The sequence below is a fragment of the Oncorhynchus nerka genome, linkage group LG14, assembly GCF_034236695.1.
Source record: "Oncorhynchus nerka isolate Pitt River linkage group LG14, Oner_Uvic_2.0, whole genome shotgun sequence".
Taxonomy (NCBI): Eukaryota; Metazoa; Chordata; class Actinopteri; order Salmoniformes; family Salmonidae; genus Oncorhynchus; species Oncorhynchus nerka.
In genome coordinates, this window is record NC_088409.1 from 41667522 (window position 1) to 41685728 (window position 18207).

Consider the following 18207-nt stretch of genomic DNA (forward strand, 5'->3'; position numbering starts at 1 on the left):
TAATGTACTTTTTACTACATTTTCCCTGACACCCAAAAGTACTCGTGACATTTTGACATGAAAATGGTCCAATTCACACACTTATCAAGAGAACATCTCTGGTCCTCCCTACTGCGTCTTATCTGGCGGACTCACAAAACACAAATGCTTTGTTTGTAAATGATGTCCGAGTGTTGGAGCGTGCCCCTGGCTATTCGTCAATAAAAAAATACAAGTGTGCCGTCAAGATTGCTTAATATAAAGAATTTGAAATGGTTTATACTTTTACTTTTGATACTTAAGTATATTTTAGCAATTTCATTTACTTTTGATTGTTAAGTATATTTAAAACTAAATACTTTTAGACTTTTACTCAAGTCGTATTTTACTGGGTGACTTTCACTTTTACTTGGGCCATTGTATATTAAGGTATCTTTACTTTTACTCAACTATGACTATTCGGTACCTTTTCCACCACTGATTAAGAACAGTCTAAGAACAATATGCACACATATGGATAGAGATAAATTAGAGAACACATATGTACTGGAGATAAATTAGAGAACACATATGTACTGGAGATAAATTAGAGAACACATATGTACTGGAGATAAATTAGAGAACACATATGTACTGGAGATAAATTAGAGAACACATATGTACTGGAGATAAATTAGATAACACATATGTACTGGAGATAAATTAGAGAACACATATGTACTGGAGATAAATTAGAGAACACATAAGTACTGGAGATAAATTAGATAACACATATGTACTGGAGATAAATTAGATAACACATATGTACTGGAGATAAATTAGATAACACATATATGTACTGGAGATAAATTAGATAACACATATGTACTGGAGGCATGAGAGACAGAAAGTGGACGTGTGATTGGTAATGTTGCAGCAGAGAGCTGCATTTTCTGAACATGTTTACAAAGAGCCAACTATGTCTGAAATCCCCCCCATGGGAGGAGAGCCTGCTGTGCAGATTGCACAGAGTGATGTTTTAGTCAGGGGTGACTCATTTTAACTAGTCTGAAATGCCACTGGATCGCTCAGCCCCGGCTTAGCTCAGCTCTTAATACCGAATTTCGATTGCTAAGTATATCACCAATTTTCCAAAGTTGTTATTTCTTAAGTACTCCATTGGTATGCCGCCTGACAATAAATGCAGATGTCCGCCGATACAACCCTTTCAACTGTTCATCATGAATTTCAATAGGAAGAAGAATCAAGAGCGTCTGTCTGCCCAGCGACGGTTGCGAAACCTAATGAACATCCTGGTCTCTATCGACGTCGCACCTCGTCTCATCTCTCCCATCATCTATCTGGTTGGAGATTCATGAGGGTGCAGAGGATATTTTGCAGCCCCCGTGTCGAGTCCTTGGAGCCCCGTGATTCAGGCCAGGAACCCTGCAGTCACCGCATCTGGATGAGTCAATCCACTCGGGCTGATGTTTCCTCTCGGTTTGCCTTAATAACTGCAGCTCCCTTGCTGCCACCGAGAGCAGTTATCTGTCTCACGTAATGGCTCTTTTGATAAGAGGGAGGGGAGGGAAGGGGCCTATTACGCAGACCTAGGAGATCAAGCTGAGCTGAAATTAGAAGATCTGTTTTAATCAACCGCATCTAAAGTGCTGAGTTTGCGTCTTTTTAGTTCTTTATTTAACTCTGATGATAGTGTAGAAGTGCTGTGTTTTAATATGTACTGTGTTTGATCACTATACATTACAGACATAGACAAACAGAGAGCACATGGAGGTTACAGTAAACAAAATGAGGAAATGCTCAGATTGACACAGACACATTGAAGACAGGGGAGAAGGAGGGAAGCACTGACAGACAGAGAAGTAGCTTAATTTCTCGTCCTTGTTTCCCCACCTTGTTGGGTTTGACAGCTCTCTGAAGATTCTCGATCCATTTGTCTCTCTCTGCACCCGAGCGACATGCAAAGCACTTGGTCCCTGAAGCCGTAGTCACCTGAGGTTACCAACGGTAACATCAACAGCCACAACCATTAGCAACTTGGGAGAAGATGACAAGTGGCATAACAACGTCCTTTAAATCATAGAGACTTGTGTCATGTACACGTCGGCTATGGGAAAGTGAGCCATGCAGTGAAAGCCGTTTTCACAACAAATTTCTGTGACAAATCAACTTGGGACATGAGCTCATTTCGAGCCGCTTGTTGGCTTTCTTTTTGATATCTTTTCCACAGATAACTAGATTTAAAAAAAATCACAGCCTTATTCAATAAATCCTTTTGTTGATGCCAATGGAGAGACTTCTACCCAACATTAGTAGCATTAGTAACAATAGTAGACAGACCTGGGTTCAAATGCTATTTGAAATCTTTAATATGTGTTAATGTGTTTGCTTTAGCCTGCCCGGAGTGGCAGATGGGCAGGATTTGAACTTTATTTTATTCTATTGGTTCCAGTGCACCAGGCAAGCTCAATCAAACCCAGCAAAGTTATTTGAAATGATTTCAAATAGTATTTGAACCCAGGTTTAATTAGTAGCACTATCTGTGTTCATTGTGTGTGTGTGTGTGTCGTGTCAGCGTCACCTCGAAACAGTACTCCTGTCCCAGGATGCTGGAGTGGACGGGCTTGATGATGGCGTCCTCATCCAGGGTGAGGTCCAGCGCCTCGGCAGCGCTGCTGGGAGACAGCAAGGACTCATGGGAGTGGGACTCTTTGAAGCTCTGCATCAGGCGCGTTCTGGGTGGGGAGCAGAGACACAGTGAGAGGAGCAGTCCCATACATTACATTACACCGCATCAAGGATACAGTACACAGCATTCTGAACTGTGGTTATGAAGGGTAACTCTACCACAGCCAAACAGCCACATATACACTAAAGTCAAAAGTTTCAGAACATGTCACTGTCACGCCCTAATCTGTTTCACCTGTTCCTGTGATTGTCTCCACCCCCTCCGGGTGTCGCTTATTTTCCCAAGTGTATTTATCCCTGTGTTTCCTGTCTCTCTGCGCCAGTTCGTCTTATATGTTTAGTCAAGTCAACCAGCGTGTTTTTCCCATACTCCTTTTGCTATTCTCTTTTTCTAGTCCTCCTGGACGCGCGGCTGGGGGCTCGATTCCTTCCATGTAGTGAGTTCTGGACGTACTCTGCTCGTCACTCCTCCACTGGTTTGAGCCCCTTTCAGTGTGCTCTGGGTTTTCAGCCGGACCTGGCTCCGTGGATCACGGGCCAGACTGAAGCTCCTGCGGTTGATGAGTGGTTCAGGTGCGCAGAAGTGTGGAGCGATGCCCACGTGAGACTCCAGCGTGCCGTCCACCGTCAAAAGGAGCAGACGACCCCCCGTTCCTCTACCAGGAACCTCCCACTCCGCCTGTCCTGCAAGAAGCTGAGCCCCCGGTTTGTTGGGCCATTCAAGGTTCTCCGGAGGGTCAACGAGGTGTCGTATAGGTTACAGCTTCCCAGTGACTACCGTATCTGCATCACCGCCTGGTATGGAAACTGCTTGGCATCCAACCGCAAGGAGCTACAAGGGCAGTGCGTACGGCCCAGAACATCACTGGGGCCGAGCTCCCTGCCATCCAGGACCTCTATACCAGGCGGTATCAGAGGAAGGCCCTAAAAAGTCATGAACTATTCTTTCTGCTTTCGCATGGCAAGTGGTACCGATTGGCCAAGTCTGGAACCAACAGGACCCTAAAACAGCTTCCACCCCCATGCCATAATACTGCTAAATAGCTAGTCCGTGTAGCTATTGGTTAACTATTTCACTATCTGCATTGACACTTTTTTTGCATCTCTTATGACTCATCACATGTGAGCTACTGTCACTGTTTATTATCTATCCTGTTACCAAGTCACTTTATCCTGTACATATCTACCTCCATTACCTCATACCCCTGCACATCGACTCAGTACTGGTACTCCGTGTATATAGCCAAGTAATCATTACTCATGGTGTGTCTATTCTTAGTGTTATTACTTTCTCTTTTCTTTTTCTCTGCATTGTTGGGAAGGGCCTGTAAGTAAGCATTTCACTGTAAGGACTACACCTGTTGTTTACGAAGCATGTGAAAAATACAATTTGATATGATTAGGGGGATGATTAAGTCAACAAGGCAACTGGCACCATGTGGCCCAAGAAATTCAACCACTGTCAATATTTTTCCTTTGAATGGCGGTATACACTTCTTGCACTAAAGGGACTACCCTCTGTTTATAGCTCCCTACAATCTCACTAACAAATCGAACTGTGACAAGGGGACTGGAATACAATCAGTCATTGAGGGCACAGAGAGCTAGAGATCTTTCATAACGGCAGGCCCAGTGGAGTTTTTCTGAGATACACTTGAGCATATCTGATTCTGAAAAAAATGAGAAACAGCACGCAACCATTCTGCTTTTCATGCCAAAGGAATCCGTCTGTACTCACAAATTCTGTGTTATGTGAGCGTCAAAAGAGGTCACATCAAAAAACAATGCGCTGCTAGTCTCACAATGGGTCTAATTGTCATCTGAAGAAGTAAACACATTAGCATTCAATTAGAGTTTCACTGGATTAGATTCGATTTGAGCATAACCACAATAGTGTTACCACGATAGTTCTTGGACAACAAAGCTATATTTCTATTGACAGCCATACTGTACATGCATAAGGCACAGAGCAACACGTGAATAGAATTGTCCATGACGCTTGCCCGCCCACACTGACTTATACATACAGACACACACACCGTTTATGCCACAATGCCACTGAACTGAAGAGGAGACAGATACAGAATGACAGAAAGGGGAATGACAGTGACCACAACACAGAAAAAGCAGAGAAAAGAAAGTAACAGTCTCCCTACTATGATGTCCCTGATGCATCCAGCTCTCTCGTGTTCTCCCTATGCCACTGTTTTTGTGGACATTCACTCATAACGTGCATCGAAACATTGAATACTTACAGTGGAGTAGGGAGAGAGAGAGAGAGAGAGAGAGAGAGAGAGAGAGAGAGAGAGAGAGAGAGAGAGAGAGAGAGAGAGATAGGAGAGAGAGAGAGAGAGAGAGAGAGAGAGATAGAGAGAGAGAGAGAGAGAGAGAGAGAGAGAGATAGGAGAGAGAGATAAAAATAGATCCAAAGAAATGAGTCAGAATGAGAGAAATAAAGGACAGTGGGGGAGGTCGAGAAAGGGAGGGCGAGAGGGCGGGAGAGACAGAAGGAGAGAGAAGGAGAGGGGGAAGAGAGTACCTCTCAGAGGAAATCAAGTTGTTATGTAAACTAGGGTAATTTAGAGAAGAAGGGAGTGACAGGGTTGATGAGAAAACAGAGAGAGAGAGACTAAGAGAGATGCAGTTGAAGTCTGAAGTTGACATACACCTTAGCCAAATATATTTAAACTAATTTTTCACAATCCCTGACATTTAATCCTATTAAAATTATCTGTTTTAGGTCAGTTAGGATCACCTCTTTATTTTAAGAATGTGAAATGTCAGAATAATAGTAGAGAATTATTTATTTCAGCTTTTATTTCTTTCATCACATTCCCAGTGGGTCAGAAGTTTACATACACTCAATTAGTATTTGGTAGCATTGCCTTTAAATTGTGTAACCTGGTTCAAATGTTTCGGGTAGCCTTCCACAAGCTTCCCACAATAAGTTGGGTGAATTTTGTCCCAGTCAGGTTTGTAGGCCTCCTTGCTCGCACACACTTTTTCAGTTCTGTCCACACATTTTCTATGGGATTGAGATCAGGGCTTTGTGATGGCCACTCCAATACCTTGACTTTGTTGTCCTTAAGCCCTTTTGCCACAACTTTGGAAGTATGCTTGGGGTCATTGTCCATTTTGAAGACCCATTTGCGACCAAGCTTTAACTTCCTGACTGATGTCTTGAGATGTTGCTTCAATATATTCACGTAATTTTCCTCCCTCATGATGCCATCTATGTTGTGAAGTGCACCAGTCCCTCCTGCAGGAAAACACCTCCACAACATGATACTGCCACCCCCGTGCTTCACGGTATGGATGGTGTTCTTCGGCTTGCAAGCCCCCCCCCCCCTTTTCATCCAAACATAACGATGAACATTATGGCCAAACAGTTCTATTTTGTTTCAGACCAGAGGACATTTCTCCAAAAAGTCCCCATGTGCAGATGCAAATCGTAGTCTGGCTCTTTTATGGCGGTTTTGGAGCAGTGGCTTCTTCCTTGCTGAGCGACCTTTCAGGTTATGTCGATATATAGGACTCGTTTTACTGTGGATATAGATACTTTTGTACCTGTTTCCTCCAGCACCTTCACAAGGTCCTTTGCTGTTGTTCTGGGATTGATTGCACTTTTTTCATCAAAGTACGTTCATCTCTAGGAGACAGAACGCGTCCAGTATGACGGCTGCGTGGTCCCATGGTGTTTATACTTGCGTACTATTGTTTGTATTGATGAACGTGGTACCTTCAGGCGTTTGGAAATTTCTCCCAAGGAAGAACCAGACTTGTGGAGGTCTACAAAAAAATTCTGAGGTCTTGGCCAATTTCTTTTGATTTTCCCATGATGTAAAGCAAAGAGGCACTGAGTTTGAAGTTAGGCCTTGAAATACATCCACAGGTACACCTTCAATTGACTCAAATGATGTCAATTAGCCTATCAGAAGCTTCTAATGCCATGACATCATTTTCTGGAATTGTCCAAGCTGTTTAAAGGCACAGTCAACTTAGTGTATGTAAACTTCTGACCCACTGGAATTGTGATACAGTGAATTATAAGTGAAATAATCTGTCTGTAAAGAATTGTTGGAAAAATGCACAAAGTAGATGTCCTAACCGACTTGCCAAAACTATAGTTTGTTAATAACAAGAAATTTGTGGAGTGGTTGAAAAAAACGAGTTTTAATGACTCCAACCTAAGTGTATACAAACTTCCGACTTCAACTGTATGTCTGTTCTGTGGCCATACGGCTGTCTGATGGTTGCCATGGAAACGTCAGGACTTTTTCAACTGAAATCGTCTATTGGTATTCTCCATGTATTAAGCAGTCATAAACGATGTAGTATGTAAAATGGGAGTGCAACGGCACTGAAAGGGGCGGTTGTGAAACAAACACTTACTGTCAAGGCTTACTGGTTTCATTAAAGCTAGGAGTAACAGTAAAACACAGTACATGCCACATTGTCCTTGAAAGGTATCCAAAATAGACACAAGAAAGCATCTTTAAGAGTCCCACATACATGTGGACACACAGGTAGGAGTGTACACACACACACTTAGAAAGACAAGTTAAGTGCCTGCCTGACCTGCTCCGGAACAGAGAGAGCAGGGAACACACGCACACCCACACAGAATCACACACAGACACACACAGAGACTCGTACCTGTCCTGGTCGGCACTACGGAAGCGGGGGAGGATCATGTGTCGAAAGCTGCTGGTGCGGTCCAGTTTGGGCTGACTCTTAGCCCTCTTGATAGAGCCCTTCAACCTTCTACTGAGGAAACTCTGAACAGGGCAGCCATGGAGAGAGGGAGGAGGAGGTGAAGAATGAGAGGGTGTGAAACAGGGATGGAGAGAGGGAGAGAGGGAGGGAGGGGACACAGGAAAGGAGAAAGATCAGAGTTGTCGAGAGGGGAAAGATCGATATTTTGTGCCCAAAATGGATTGGAAGAAGAACAGAGGACATATGTGATTTAGTGAATGACAGATGCACGAAGGGGGAGAGCAACAGAAAGATGTATTGCATATTATATCAGTCACACATCCACAATACAGCAGTAGTAGATTAGTGTAGTATCATCTGGTAACCAACAGTGGGTGGTGTTGTGCCATAAATATACCCACAATCCAACAGCATACACTGGACCTCAGTAAAAAAAGGAGCTTCCTATTGCAGTGCAGTTTTGTCCTGTGCTTCCATGCAACCATATTCCCCTGATTTTAATCAGCTGATTTAGTCAGTATATAACACAGGTCTAATCTAACAGGCTGTGTGTTGATACTGTGTCGTTTATAAGAAGTGCTGACAGGGAGAACAGGGCTTCAATAGTAGAATGAAAATCAATGAATGATGTCATTCTCCGCAACATGCAGTATAAGGTTCCATACAACTACTATGCAGCCTTTTCCTCTCAGAGTGGAAGGAGAGACATGCTGCTATTGTATCTGAATAATAACAATGCTTTTTATGACAGTCTTACAATACTGAATCAGCTGAATTCAACCTCTCTCCATGTCTAAAATCCACTCAGATATCAATCTGCACATTACACATCAACATTGAACACTCCATTCTGCGAGGAATTGGTCTGAATCGAGACCAACCATTCACTTTTTGTGAGCTTTGTGTCACTGAAGTCTGTTTTAAAGAAGTGACAAAAAATTTGACTAATTTGCTGACCGTCACAGTAACCGACTGGTAGGACTAGATAAGTCATTCTGGCTTGATTAGCCGGCCTGTCTGACACTTTGAAGCCTCATACAGTCAGAAGAACTGAATCACAGTGGTGGATCACATTTGGCATAGGGAACAGAAAATTCCATAGCATTTGGCAAAGGACGTAACGTGAAGTTTACAGGGGTTTCTTCACCACATACAGAGACATCTGAGTCATGTACCTCGATCGGAGGAAGAGGTGCGATATGGCGTCCGGTCACTGGGCTGGAAGCGGCAACCCTCCAGTCCCCCAGCCAATTAGAAGAAGGGGGGGAGTGGGGGAGACTAAGGGACAGGCAGGGGGAGAGGGGCAGTGAGAGAGGGGGAGTACCGACCCCTTTCTTGTAGCGTTGCTGAGGGCAGGAGTGGCCATGGGGAGGGAGGGGGAGAGAGAGGGTGAGAGGGCGAGGGGAAGGGGAAGGGAGGGGTTCCACTGGCCCTGCGACAGGTGTGTGGTGGGGAGTGGGAAGGGAGGGAGAGAGAGAGGGACGGGGGGAGCGAGTGAGGGCGGTAGGAGGGAGGGGTACTCACGGATTGTCGGAATGGTTGGGGAGGGGCAGTGGGAGGGATCTCCATGCTTGGCTGCTTCACGTTGGCTATGCTCTTCCGCCGGGCGCGAGCGTTCTCTGAGAGAGAGAGGGAAGAAGTCAGGTCAGAGAAAGAGAGAGAGAGACTCCAAAAGACAGGGAGCGAGAGAGGGCATGGTCTTGGCATGTGTGTCAGCGGGGAGACGGGGGTGAAAGAGAGAAGATACACACAGTACATGCATACGGTCAGGGGAGATAGGAAAAGTGTGAGAAACTGACAAGTAACGTGAAAAAAAACAGAAGGTGAAGTGAAGGTAGAGTGTCTATAAAAATTGCAAGGGAGAGAGCAAGAGAGCAAGGTTAAGGGTGAGAGAAGCAATGCGATGATAATGTCCCATTAACCCTGATCTCCATCATCCCCCTACTTTTTCTCCTCCTACCAGGAAAATGAGGGATGTAGATGGAGAGCTGCATGGGAAGGAAGATGAAAGAGGAGGGCATAGGAGGGGTGAGGTGAGTGAGTTGAAAGGGATGGGTTTTCTGTTTGGCCGTTCGACGAGGCAAACGTTAACAATCTGCACTGACTGTGTCGGGGGAGGGGAGAGAGGAGGCAGGGACCAAGGGAGGGGAGCAGGGGGGAGCATTCACAAACAAAAGCTCCTATTGACTTCCGTCCGTGAGTCAGTCCCTAATGTAGTGAATTAGGCAGTAAGGGAATACACTCTGTACTATCCATGATGGATGGCAGAGGAGACCAGTGGCCAGACAGTAGAGAAGATGGATCACACAAGCCCACTCTAACACTCTGTACTATCCATGATGGAAGCAGAACACACTGGACACAGACGTCAATTCAACGTCTATTCCACGTTGGTTCAAAGGAATTCCGCTGAAATGACGTGGAAACAACATTCATTCAACCAGTGTGTGCCCAGCGGGAGGAGACCAGTGGCTGGACACAGGAGAAGATCTGTGATAAGGCAAAAGAGAAGTTAACTAATGTACGCAGTATCATGGAAAGAAGGGAGCGAGAACGAAAGCGGGAAAGCATCTGAGGCCCCTTCATTTCAGTCTTTCTTTCCCTCCCTATCCCTTTCTCTGCTACCCTCTTTTGAGATAGATCAATGATAACATCGTCATATTTTGAGGCTATAAATATTCTTCCTGTCTCTTATTCTCTCTGTCTCTCACTCTTTCTCTCTCTCTCTTGTATTGTCTGTCTCTCTCTTTATCCCACCCTCTCTTCTCTCTCTCTTTTTCTTTCTCTCCTTCTCGCTCTCCCTGGTTCTGCTATCACGCAGACACACAAATACTCAGGCATACACACACACTCCTCCTCTCTCCCACGCAGCTATTTTACATAATTCAAAAGTGCATTTATCCTCTCCTCTCTCCAGCCTCTCATCGCACTCTCTTTCCTCTCCTCACTCTTCACGTTTTCCCATGGTCCCGTCTTTCCCCTTTACTTAATGTATCTTGTCTCCTCCATCCTTCTATTTCATCCTCCTTTCATTTATCTGAATTCCTTCTCTTTATCTGGTCTCTACATTCCCTCTACTTCTCAAAATGTCAATCTTTTCTCATGACTCTGCTGTCATGCTACTTTCCACTGCCCACGCACTGAGCTGAGCGAGCGCCTTAGGGAAGGATCCTCATTGTGATGATAACCAAGTCAACGAATCACAGAGGGTTATGAAATCCAAAAGGGTGTATGTCCATTATACACAGCGGAAAATCCCAAGACCAATGAACCAACTGCTAGTCCATCATTGTCCTTTGTAAATATGGGTAGCACACAAGATCTTAATTTGATCATTCTTTTGTTTCTGAGAATTTTCCTGCACAGCAGGACATTTTTACTTGTGGTGTATTTCAGCTTTAAAAAGGCTTCTTACATTTGTAATTTACACTTAAAAATGTCTGACTTGATTTGCCCTAATAATATATCAACCTCTACAAAAATGTCCATTAGTTATAATCCACATAATAAATAATATTTCCTCTGGCTCCAGAATTGTTTTCCTGCTGTAGCAAACTGGCTCAAATTAAGACCCTACATCTGTATTGAGGTAGTTATCATACTTAGGGACCTGAGTATTTCTGACCACATAACCTAACCAGGAAAACTACAGGCTCTAGTCACCCTGGTGTCATGATCTCTTATGACATAGACAAAACGTCATTTTTAGGGACCAGAGTTTTTTTCCTGACCATGTCACCTTTTCCTGGTCAGTTCACATAGTTAGAAAAATGGCAGGACAACAGTCATTATGTATGAACTCCAAATACAGCCCCAGTCAAAATGCAACATAAACTAAGAGGTGCATCATTTCCTCCTGGAACTACTGTTCACGAAACAAATTAGTTTTCCTAGAGCAAGTAGACTGTAGCCATGCCTGAGTAGCTAAATGAAATTCAGCTGGTATCCCTCCTACAGTCCAAAGGCGTGACTGCTCTGTGGCTTTAGCTAGCTAGGCATTTAGATAAGCTGGAAACAGTCAGCAACTTGACGTCAGGCTCTCTCCATGAGGGTGAAAACTTTGTCCTTTGTTGCCAATTTAGATTCATAAGATTATCTAAAAATATTGGTCTCATGGAGGATTTCATTGGGCCAAACCTTTGATTTGTTTGGAGATCTACCAAGTTGTTTTCTTCACTCTTTTCAACGCTGAGTCTACTACGTGAAGGAGATTATTCAAAAAGACAGCAAATATTACTCTTATGAATGTGGATTTGGATCGTCCAGATAATCCATCTGTAGATGCTCTACAGATGGTCATACTATTAACAAACTATCTGTTGATAAGCAACAGTTAGGATTAGGATTAGAATAATGTTACGTAATGGTTAAGGTTAGGGCTAGTGTTAGGGCTAGGGTTAGGGTTAGTCGATAGTTAGTTGAAATGTTGCTGATAGTCTGTAGAGCATCTACAGATGGACTATCCAAATAAAGTGTCACCGCTGGTTGTCATGGGTTACCCCTCTTGAAATCTTTGGGTTTTGTGTTCTGATATGATTGGTGAATGAAGCCTTTTGTTTGATCTGAAAGTGCACAGAGCCTTGCAGCGTGACGGTGAGTTTACGGAAATAGGAAATAGTTCAGCAAGGTCGTTCCGTATCTGCTGTTCACCACCATCGGCCTTCACTCAAAGCTCTCAAATCACAGCGTGAAGCCAAAACTGACATTGTGGAAGTGCTTATGCAATAAAGGTTCTGATGCTTCCGTACTAACAGAACAAACCCTTGAGATTCCCTTAGCATAACGCTTGCTAGGCAACAACAATAATTTGGCAAAGTCTGAGTGTCAGTTGGCTCAGTAAAAAAAGAAAGTAATGTACATGTTTGGTAATGATTATGAGCAAAACACTTAAATATACCTGATAGGCTGCAGTTATTCATACGAGCTTTGTGCATAATAAAACATTATGGTAATATTACTAGGATTAATGATCCGTTTCACTACAATATTTTAGTAATATAAAATCGACATTATATTTATTACACCACTTTTTTCTCATTATGGCAAATTTTGCAATCGCCAGGCAAGAATTTCTGCCCCATTTAAACATAAAGTGTTAATTGCTTTATCTACAAAGAAACAGTATTACAGTGTTGTGATTTTGAGTCGTTGCGGTTTGACCTCCAAAAGTGGATATTTCAAAGCTTTACAAATGCCAACAGTCTTTGTTCCAATTCCTTAGTGATATGCAAACTTACAAGAAAGGATCTGAGGCCGTGTAGTGCAGTGTAGCGCATACTAATCTCCACTAGTAATGTACTGTAGTGCTATGTCCCAATGTCCATACTAGCGCACTACTTAGCATACTACTTGCCCAATGCATTAGCATGCTTCATTCTAGATGCTATACTTATGTGTAACTGAGCCACAATGTATAACTGACCAGAGACAACATACTATGGGCAACTTTCTGTTCTATCCTGAAAAAGGAAAAACCTGCACTTGTTTTTTTCTTTTTTCACTATTCCTTTTGAACCAGGCACCCACATACTTTTAATTACCACAAACATTTCCTCATACTACAATTTTCTGCTCTAGAAATGACATAAGTAGATGTAAATGACAAGTGACCTAACACTGTTGTGTAGGGTTCATGGTACACAAGATCATCTGGGGTCTGGGCTAGCTTGTCACTTGGTATTAGGAAAGTGTAATCCCACGTGTCATAGCAGCAGTATGTCATTTTCGTATGAACTCAAATCAGATGTTATGAAGTAGGAGGGGAGAGGGGAATCATGCTATTGAAATCCTAAGAGCATCATGTATGTATTATGATGGGTGAGTCAGACACGTGTAAAATGTAGTCAAGCGTGATCAAACGTACATCCTTTAGGGTCTGTGCTATCCGGGATCTTTGGGATGTCCCTACACCAGTGAAGTTGACATTTTGACCCATCCTGACCCATACTGTAGTGGGGTGCAGTGCCAGTATAAAAGAAATGGAGCTCACACACTGATAAGCTCAACCACGTACCTTTATTCCCAAACATACCTTGACGTTGGAATTTATGAGTGTACGGCTCTATTTCTTCTACACATGTCAAACGTAACCACATATCCTCACTTGTTCAGTCATGTCCATGTGTTACTATAACACTTCATGCACTTCATGCTCAGAGTGGGGAGACAAGATGAGTGTGTTGAAGTTGCTTCTAAACACTGATATAGGGTCAGATCTTTTTTAATCCCAACATGGTCTCTTCTTATGAAGAGATTCGTAATCTGATCCTAAATCTGTTGTTAGAGCAACTTCTACCTTAAGTGGAGACAAATGAGAGGCGTGAATTTTGTGACGTTTTGCAGTAGCACCAGTATTATTTGTGTCCTATATGAACTCCTTAATGGTGTTCAGCAATAATCGACCACATTAAATATTGATTTATGATTATGCGTTAAAAAGCCACTGGTAAAAGGGACTCAATAGGTCCATTTCATTCAATTTCTCACCCAATCCCTTTTGATCCAAACCCGGGCTCTTTATGTAGTTTCCATGGCAACATTTTCCAAGTACCTTGCATTTGAGTTACAGACACATAACAAAGCCAGGAAACAGAAAAGACACTTAGGAGCCTATAAACTACATCCTACACATTCACCTTCGCAAACGCTAAGCAACAGAGGGAGGAAACACGCTCCAAATGTGGGGGGGAAATTAAAATCTATAGTCATGCTGATATCATTCGGTTAATGTTCAGGATATCTGGGGTACACCATGTCTAGTACTACCATAACTGAAATGACAGACGAATGCAAAGCAGTAAAAAAACATATAGCCTTAGACTGACTTAAATAGTATAGTAGTATATTAAATAGTACTAGGCATTACATAATGAAGGGAGGGTTAGAGGAATGTAGAGATGGTTTGAATGAGCCTTCTAAAAATAGAGGAGAAAGCAATAGGGTTCTCATTCTTCTGTTACTGCATCTGACTTTAACCCATAGAACCTTTTATACTGAGAACGTGTTCACAGATCCAGCAGGATGCACATGACGTGTGTGTTCATCTGCAATTGTGCATGCGTTTGTATACGCCGCCTACAGCCTACATGATGCCAATGATGCACGTGTGCATGTGCCTGTGTGCATACAGCACAGTTTGCACTGGCACGCACATGGATGTGTGAACATGTCAGTTTGCGTTGGCATGTGTTTGTGCATGTGAAATGGTGCACTCTTTTTCCTTCTGAATGTAAATCTGATGTCAAGCCGAAAGCTGAAGATGAAACGTGTGGGTGGCAACAGCTTCGAGCTTAGTCCCTCAGAGAGACAGGATGGGGAGGGAGGGAGAGTGAGGGAGTAAAAGAGCGAGAGAGAGAGCGAGAGGAAGGAGAGAGAGGGAGAGAGATGGATGTATAGAGTGAGAACGAGTGGGAGGGACAGAGCAAGACAGGAGAGTAAACGCAAGAAAGCAAGAGGTAGAAAGGTAGAAGGAAAACAGCGAAGGAGAGAGTGACAGAGTGTGAGAGAGAGAGAGAGAGAGAGAGAGAGAGAGAGAGAGAGAGTACAATAGCCAGAGTGATGGAGGCTGGAGAGGGAGTGGGTGTCTGAAATGCTGTGAGCCTTTTTGTATGTTTTCCATTGTTTTTCATATAATGCTGGTCTGCAGACCTGTTAGCTTTTGATCCAAGAACTGTAAATCCAAACGTAGGATCGTCTCTCCTGTGTGCAACATACACTATACTCCATTGTAGTTCTACGTTGATCTTTCTTGACGTATTTCAAAACACGTAGGTCATGTCTCTACATGTATGACCACGCCTTAGAGGATGTCTGAGCCATAGACATAGAATCTATAGAACTGATATCCTCATTCAAGTCAATGTTCCGTGATGGGTAATACCGGTGACCATATTGAGTGTACTGTCAAACTGACTTGGCCTTACCCGTTCTAATTCATTATTTCTATGGTATGCGCACTTAGGAGTAATTTCTGAGTTTTAATTGATGAATGATTTAACAGATAAACAATGTCGAGCTTTTAGGCTTGCCACTTAGCAGGCAGCGGCAGCTTACTTCGTAATTTGATGCATGTCAGAAAGGATACGTTGTCATGACAATACAATATTCCTATTTTTCAACTAGATATCCAGAATGAGCATGTTCTACTCTTGGTCTAGCTCTAGCCAATCAGGGCCAATAATGAAGAGGGCCGTAGCCATGTAAGATTTAAAGTTATAGTTGATATCCTATATCCTAAAATCAAAGTTTGCTAGATGTTTTCAGACCTCAAAGTGATTTGGTTTGAGTTTAGGGTGAACTATCACCATAAACTTGCCCAACTCAAATGTTTCATCTTATATTGGTGCAATATGTTACAATCTTCTTACTATTTGGGAAAGTATAAAAGCGGACCGTAACACATGAATAGTGGACCATGACAACATGCTTTCATGTGTGCACAACAAAACGAGATGCCTGTTTAATCCAAAAGCCTGTTCCTACTGTATAGGACCTGAATAGAATCTGGTGAATGCAACATACTTGGTCATGACCAAGATGAGACATGAAACATCAGATGATAACTTTGGTTCCTACCTAATAAAGAAGACGGCGTTGGTTCCTACCTAAGAAAGATGAGAGGTGTTGTGCTTCGATCCCAGACCTCTAAAGTATCTTCAGATGTCCATCGTCTATTCAGCCCACGATAAGAAAGTGGAGGCAATTCGAAGCAAATAACTTTAGATATCCAACTTTGTCTTGAGTTACCATAGTTTTCCACGGTCTGTGTCTGTTTGATATTGTTGTCGTTGTCACATTCCTTTGGGCCCAAACTTGCTGTAAATCAATGCTCCTCCACTATGCCTTGACATTAGTGTCTATATAAATAATGAAATGCATTGATGTCAGTGAGTATCTGCTGACACTGGACGTGATTGTGAATGTGTGTCATGGCATTTGTCTGATAGCCTAAGTGCATTCGTCTGGGTTGCTGTCAAGCAGGTAAGTGCCTCACCTATTGAGTTCAGCATCTGCAGGTCTGAGACTATGAGTTGGCCATACAGATATATTGCTCAGGCAGTGCTTGAGGTCAATTCTCAAGCAAAGAATCCAATTTAAATAACACCAGCAAGCAAAGACGGTAGAATATATTCTAATCAAAAATGAATATACAGCCAAATAACTATCAACAACTTTGTCCACACTTTAAATATTCAACACATAAATACACATATAAATGACTTGATTGCCAGACTTTACTATCCAGGCATCTTGAAATAGGAATCTCTAGATCAACTTAATGTTTCACTCATGAAAAAAAATCTATTCTAACTCAGTGAAATAAATATGAGAGGTTTTTATAAGTACAATTTAGGAGAGGGAAAATTAATAGCCTTACTCGTGGCATTTGTGTATAGGTCAATGAAGGGAGGCAGTAGTTTTCTCATAAGGTGCAGTGTCTAAACTTCAAGCTGTATACTTTTGAAAAGTGCTCATAAATATATTTATGATGACCTTAAAGTGCCACATGAAAGCTCACAGAGAATAAGGATGATTTTGTAGGCTACTATTTCCCCACACATAAATAACACCAAAATATTAGCTATCCTAGGCTATACTTGATTGAATTTGTAGACGTCTCTTACAGTAGTATATCCATATGGAAAAATATGAAGAATTAGAAATAGGCTATGTCTCCAAAGTCAGCGACTGTTATAATTCCTCACGGATGTATGGTTCATTCTTCCACCACCTCCCCCCAGCCAAGCTCTCCAGCACCGGCAGCGGCTGTTCCGCGGCGGGCAGTCGCGCTGAGAGCTCCTCTTCCCCGGCCTCTCCCTGTCCCCTCGCACCGGTGCCCTCGCCCCCAATCCCGCGGCCGTTTCCTCGGTAACCTACAGAAGATCTACAGAGGCGAATTTCTCTCATGTTTTGGTTGTAATTGAGCAATGGTTTTTAAGGGTTTTATGCCTTCTATCCACAAAATGATGTTGTCCAGGTGTGGAGGATAGATTTTCTACAAGACCTCAATTTCGAAAAAATAAAATAATGATTAAAATAAATAATAATAACACTTTTTGGTTAATGTTTTGTAGTTTTAGTTTTTTACAATAAGCAGATCAACCCATGACATCTGCAGCTGTGTATTTGTGTGAGTGGGGGGGGTTCGTGAGGTCCGCCTGTCCTGTGTGCCAATTATTGGAAATAGGCTAGTGCGCGTTCGGATGCGCTCCGACAAGTCCTACTCTTATACAAGGGGAAAGATATTCGAAGTCCTCTTTCCGTTGATAGACCGATGCTTTCTTAGTTCCCAAATCGCCAGAGAATATTGAACTAGCAGCAGTTTAGCAGATGCTGTGCCAGCGCCTGGACAGGCTACTCTTGCAAGTACAGGAAGCGCGAATCATTGGTGACCATCAAAACGCAAACGTCATACAAAAATAACGGCGAAACAGCAACACGAAAGTGAACAGTGTCCTACAGCATGGAATAACCGGGTGAATATTTCCAAATTAGCATCCCTTATCCAGTTGCTAGAAATTATAGTCCATCCTCAAGTAATCCGCCTCTCCTTCGATGGAGGTCTTATCCAACCTATATCGAACGAGACTGTGTCACACAGGTGTATATGGTTGGAGCAGCACTTATGCCTTGCCTTGCTTTGCCTTCACATCTCCCTCTCTCTCGCTCTATCACAGTTTTGTTAAAGGGATAGGACAGCGATGTTTTTGAAAGGGTGTGGGAGTCGAGTAATGGAGTGATTGTAAGTACAGTACTAGTATGAGGTGCCCAGAATGCGCTCTCTCTTTTTCTCTCTCCACCCCCTTCATCATTCTCTTCCTGCCC

The 18207-nt window shown here is 42.9% G+C and overlaps 1 protein-coding gene across 1 annotated transcript in view; it reads right to left on the bottom strand.

The window, feature by feature from the left end:
* LOC115141108 (ras/Rap GTPase-activating protein SynGAP-like) overlaps nt 1–18207 on the bottom strand; it is a 122135-nt gene that overhangs the window by 40851 nt on the left and 63077 nt on the right. The window contains exons 7-11 of the mRNA XM_065027201.1: nt 17088–17255; nt 8908–9002; nt 7324–7445; nt 2561–2714; nt 1873–1971 (exon numbers count right to left, since the gene is read on the bottom strand). Coding sequence (XP_064883273.1) covers nt 1873–1971; nt 2561–2714; nt 7324–7445; nt 8908–9002; nt 17088–17255 — 638 coding nt within the window. The remainder of the gene's footprint in view (nt 1–1872; nt 1972–2560; nt 2715–7323; nt 7446–8907; nt 9003–17087; nt 17256–18207) is intronic.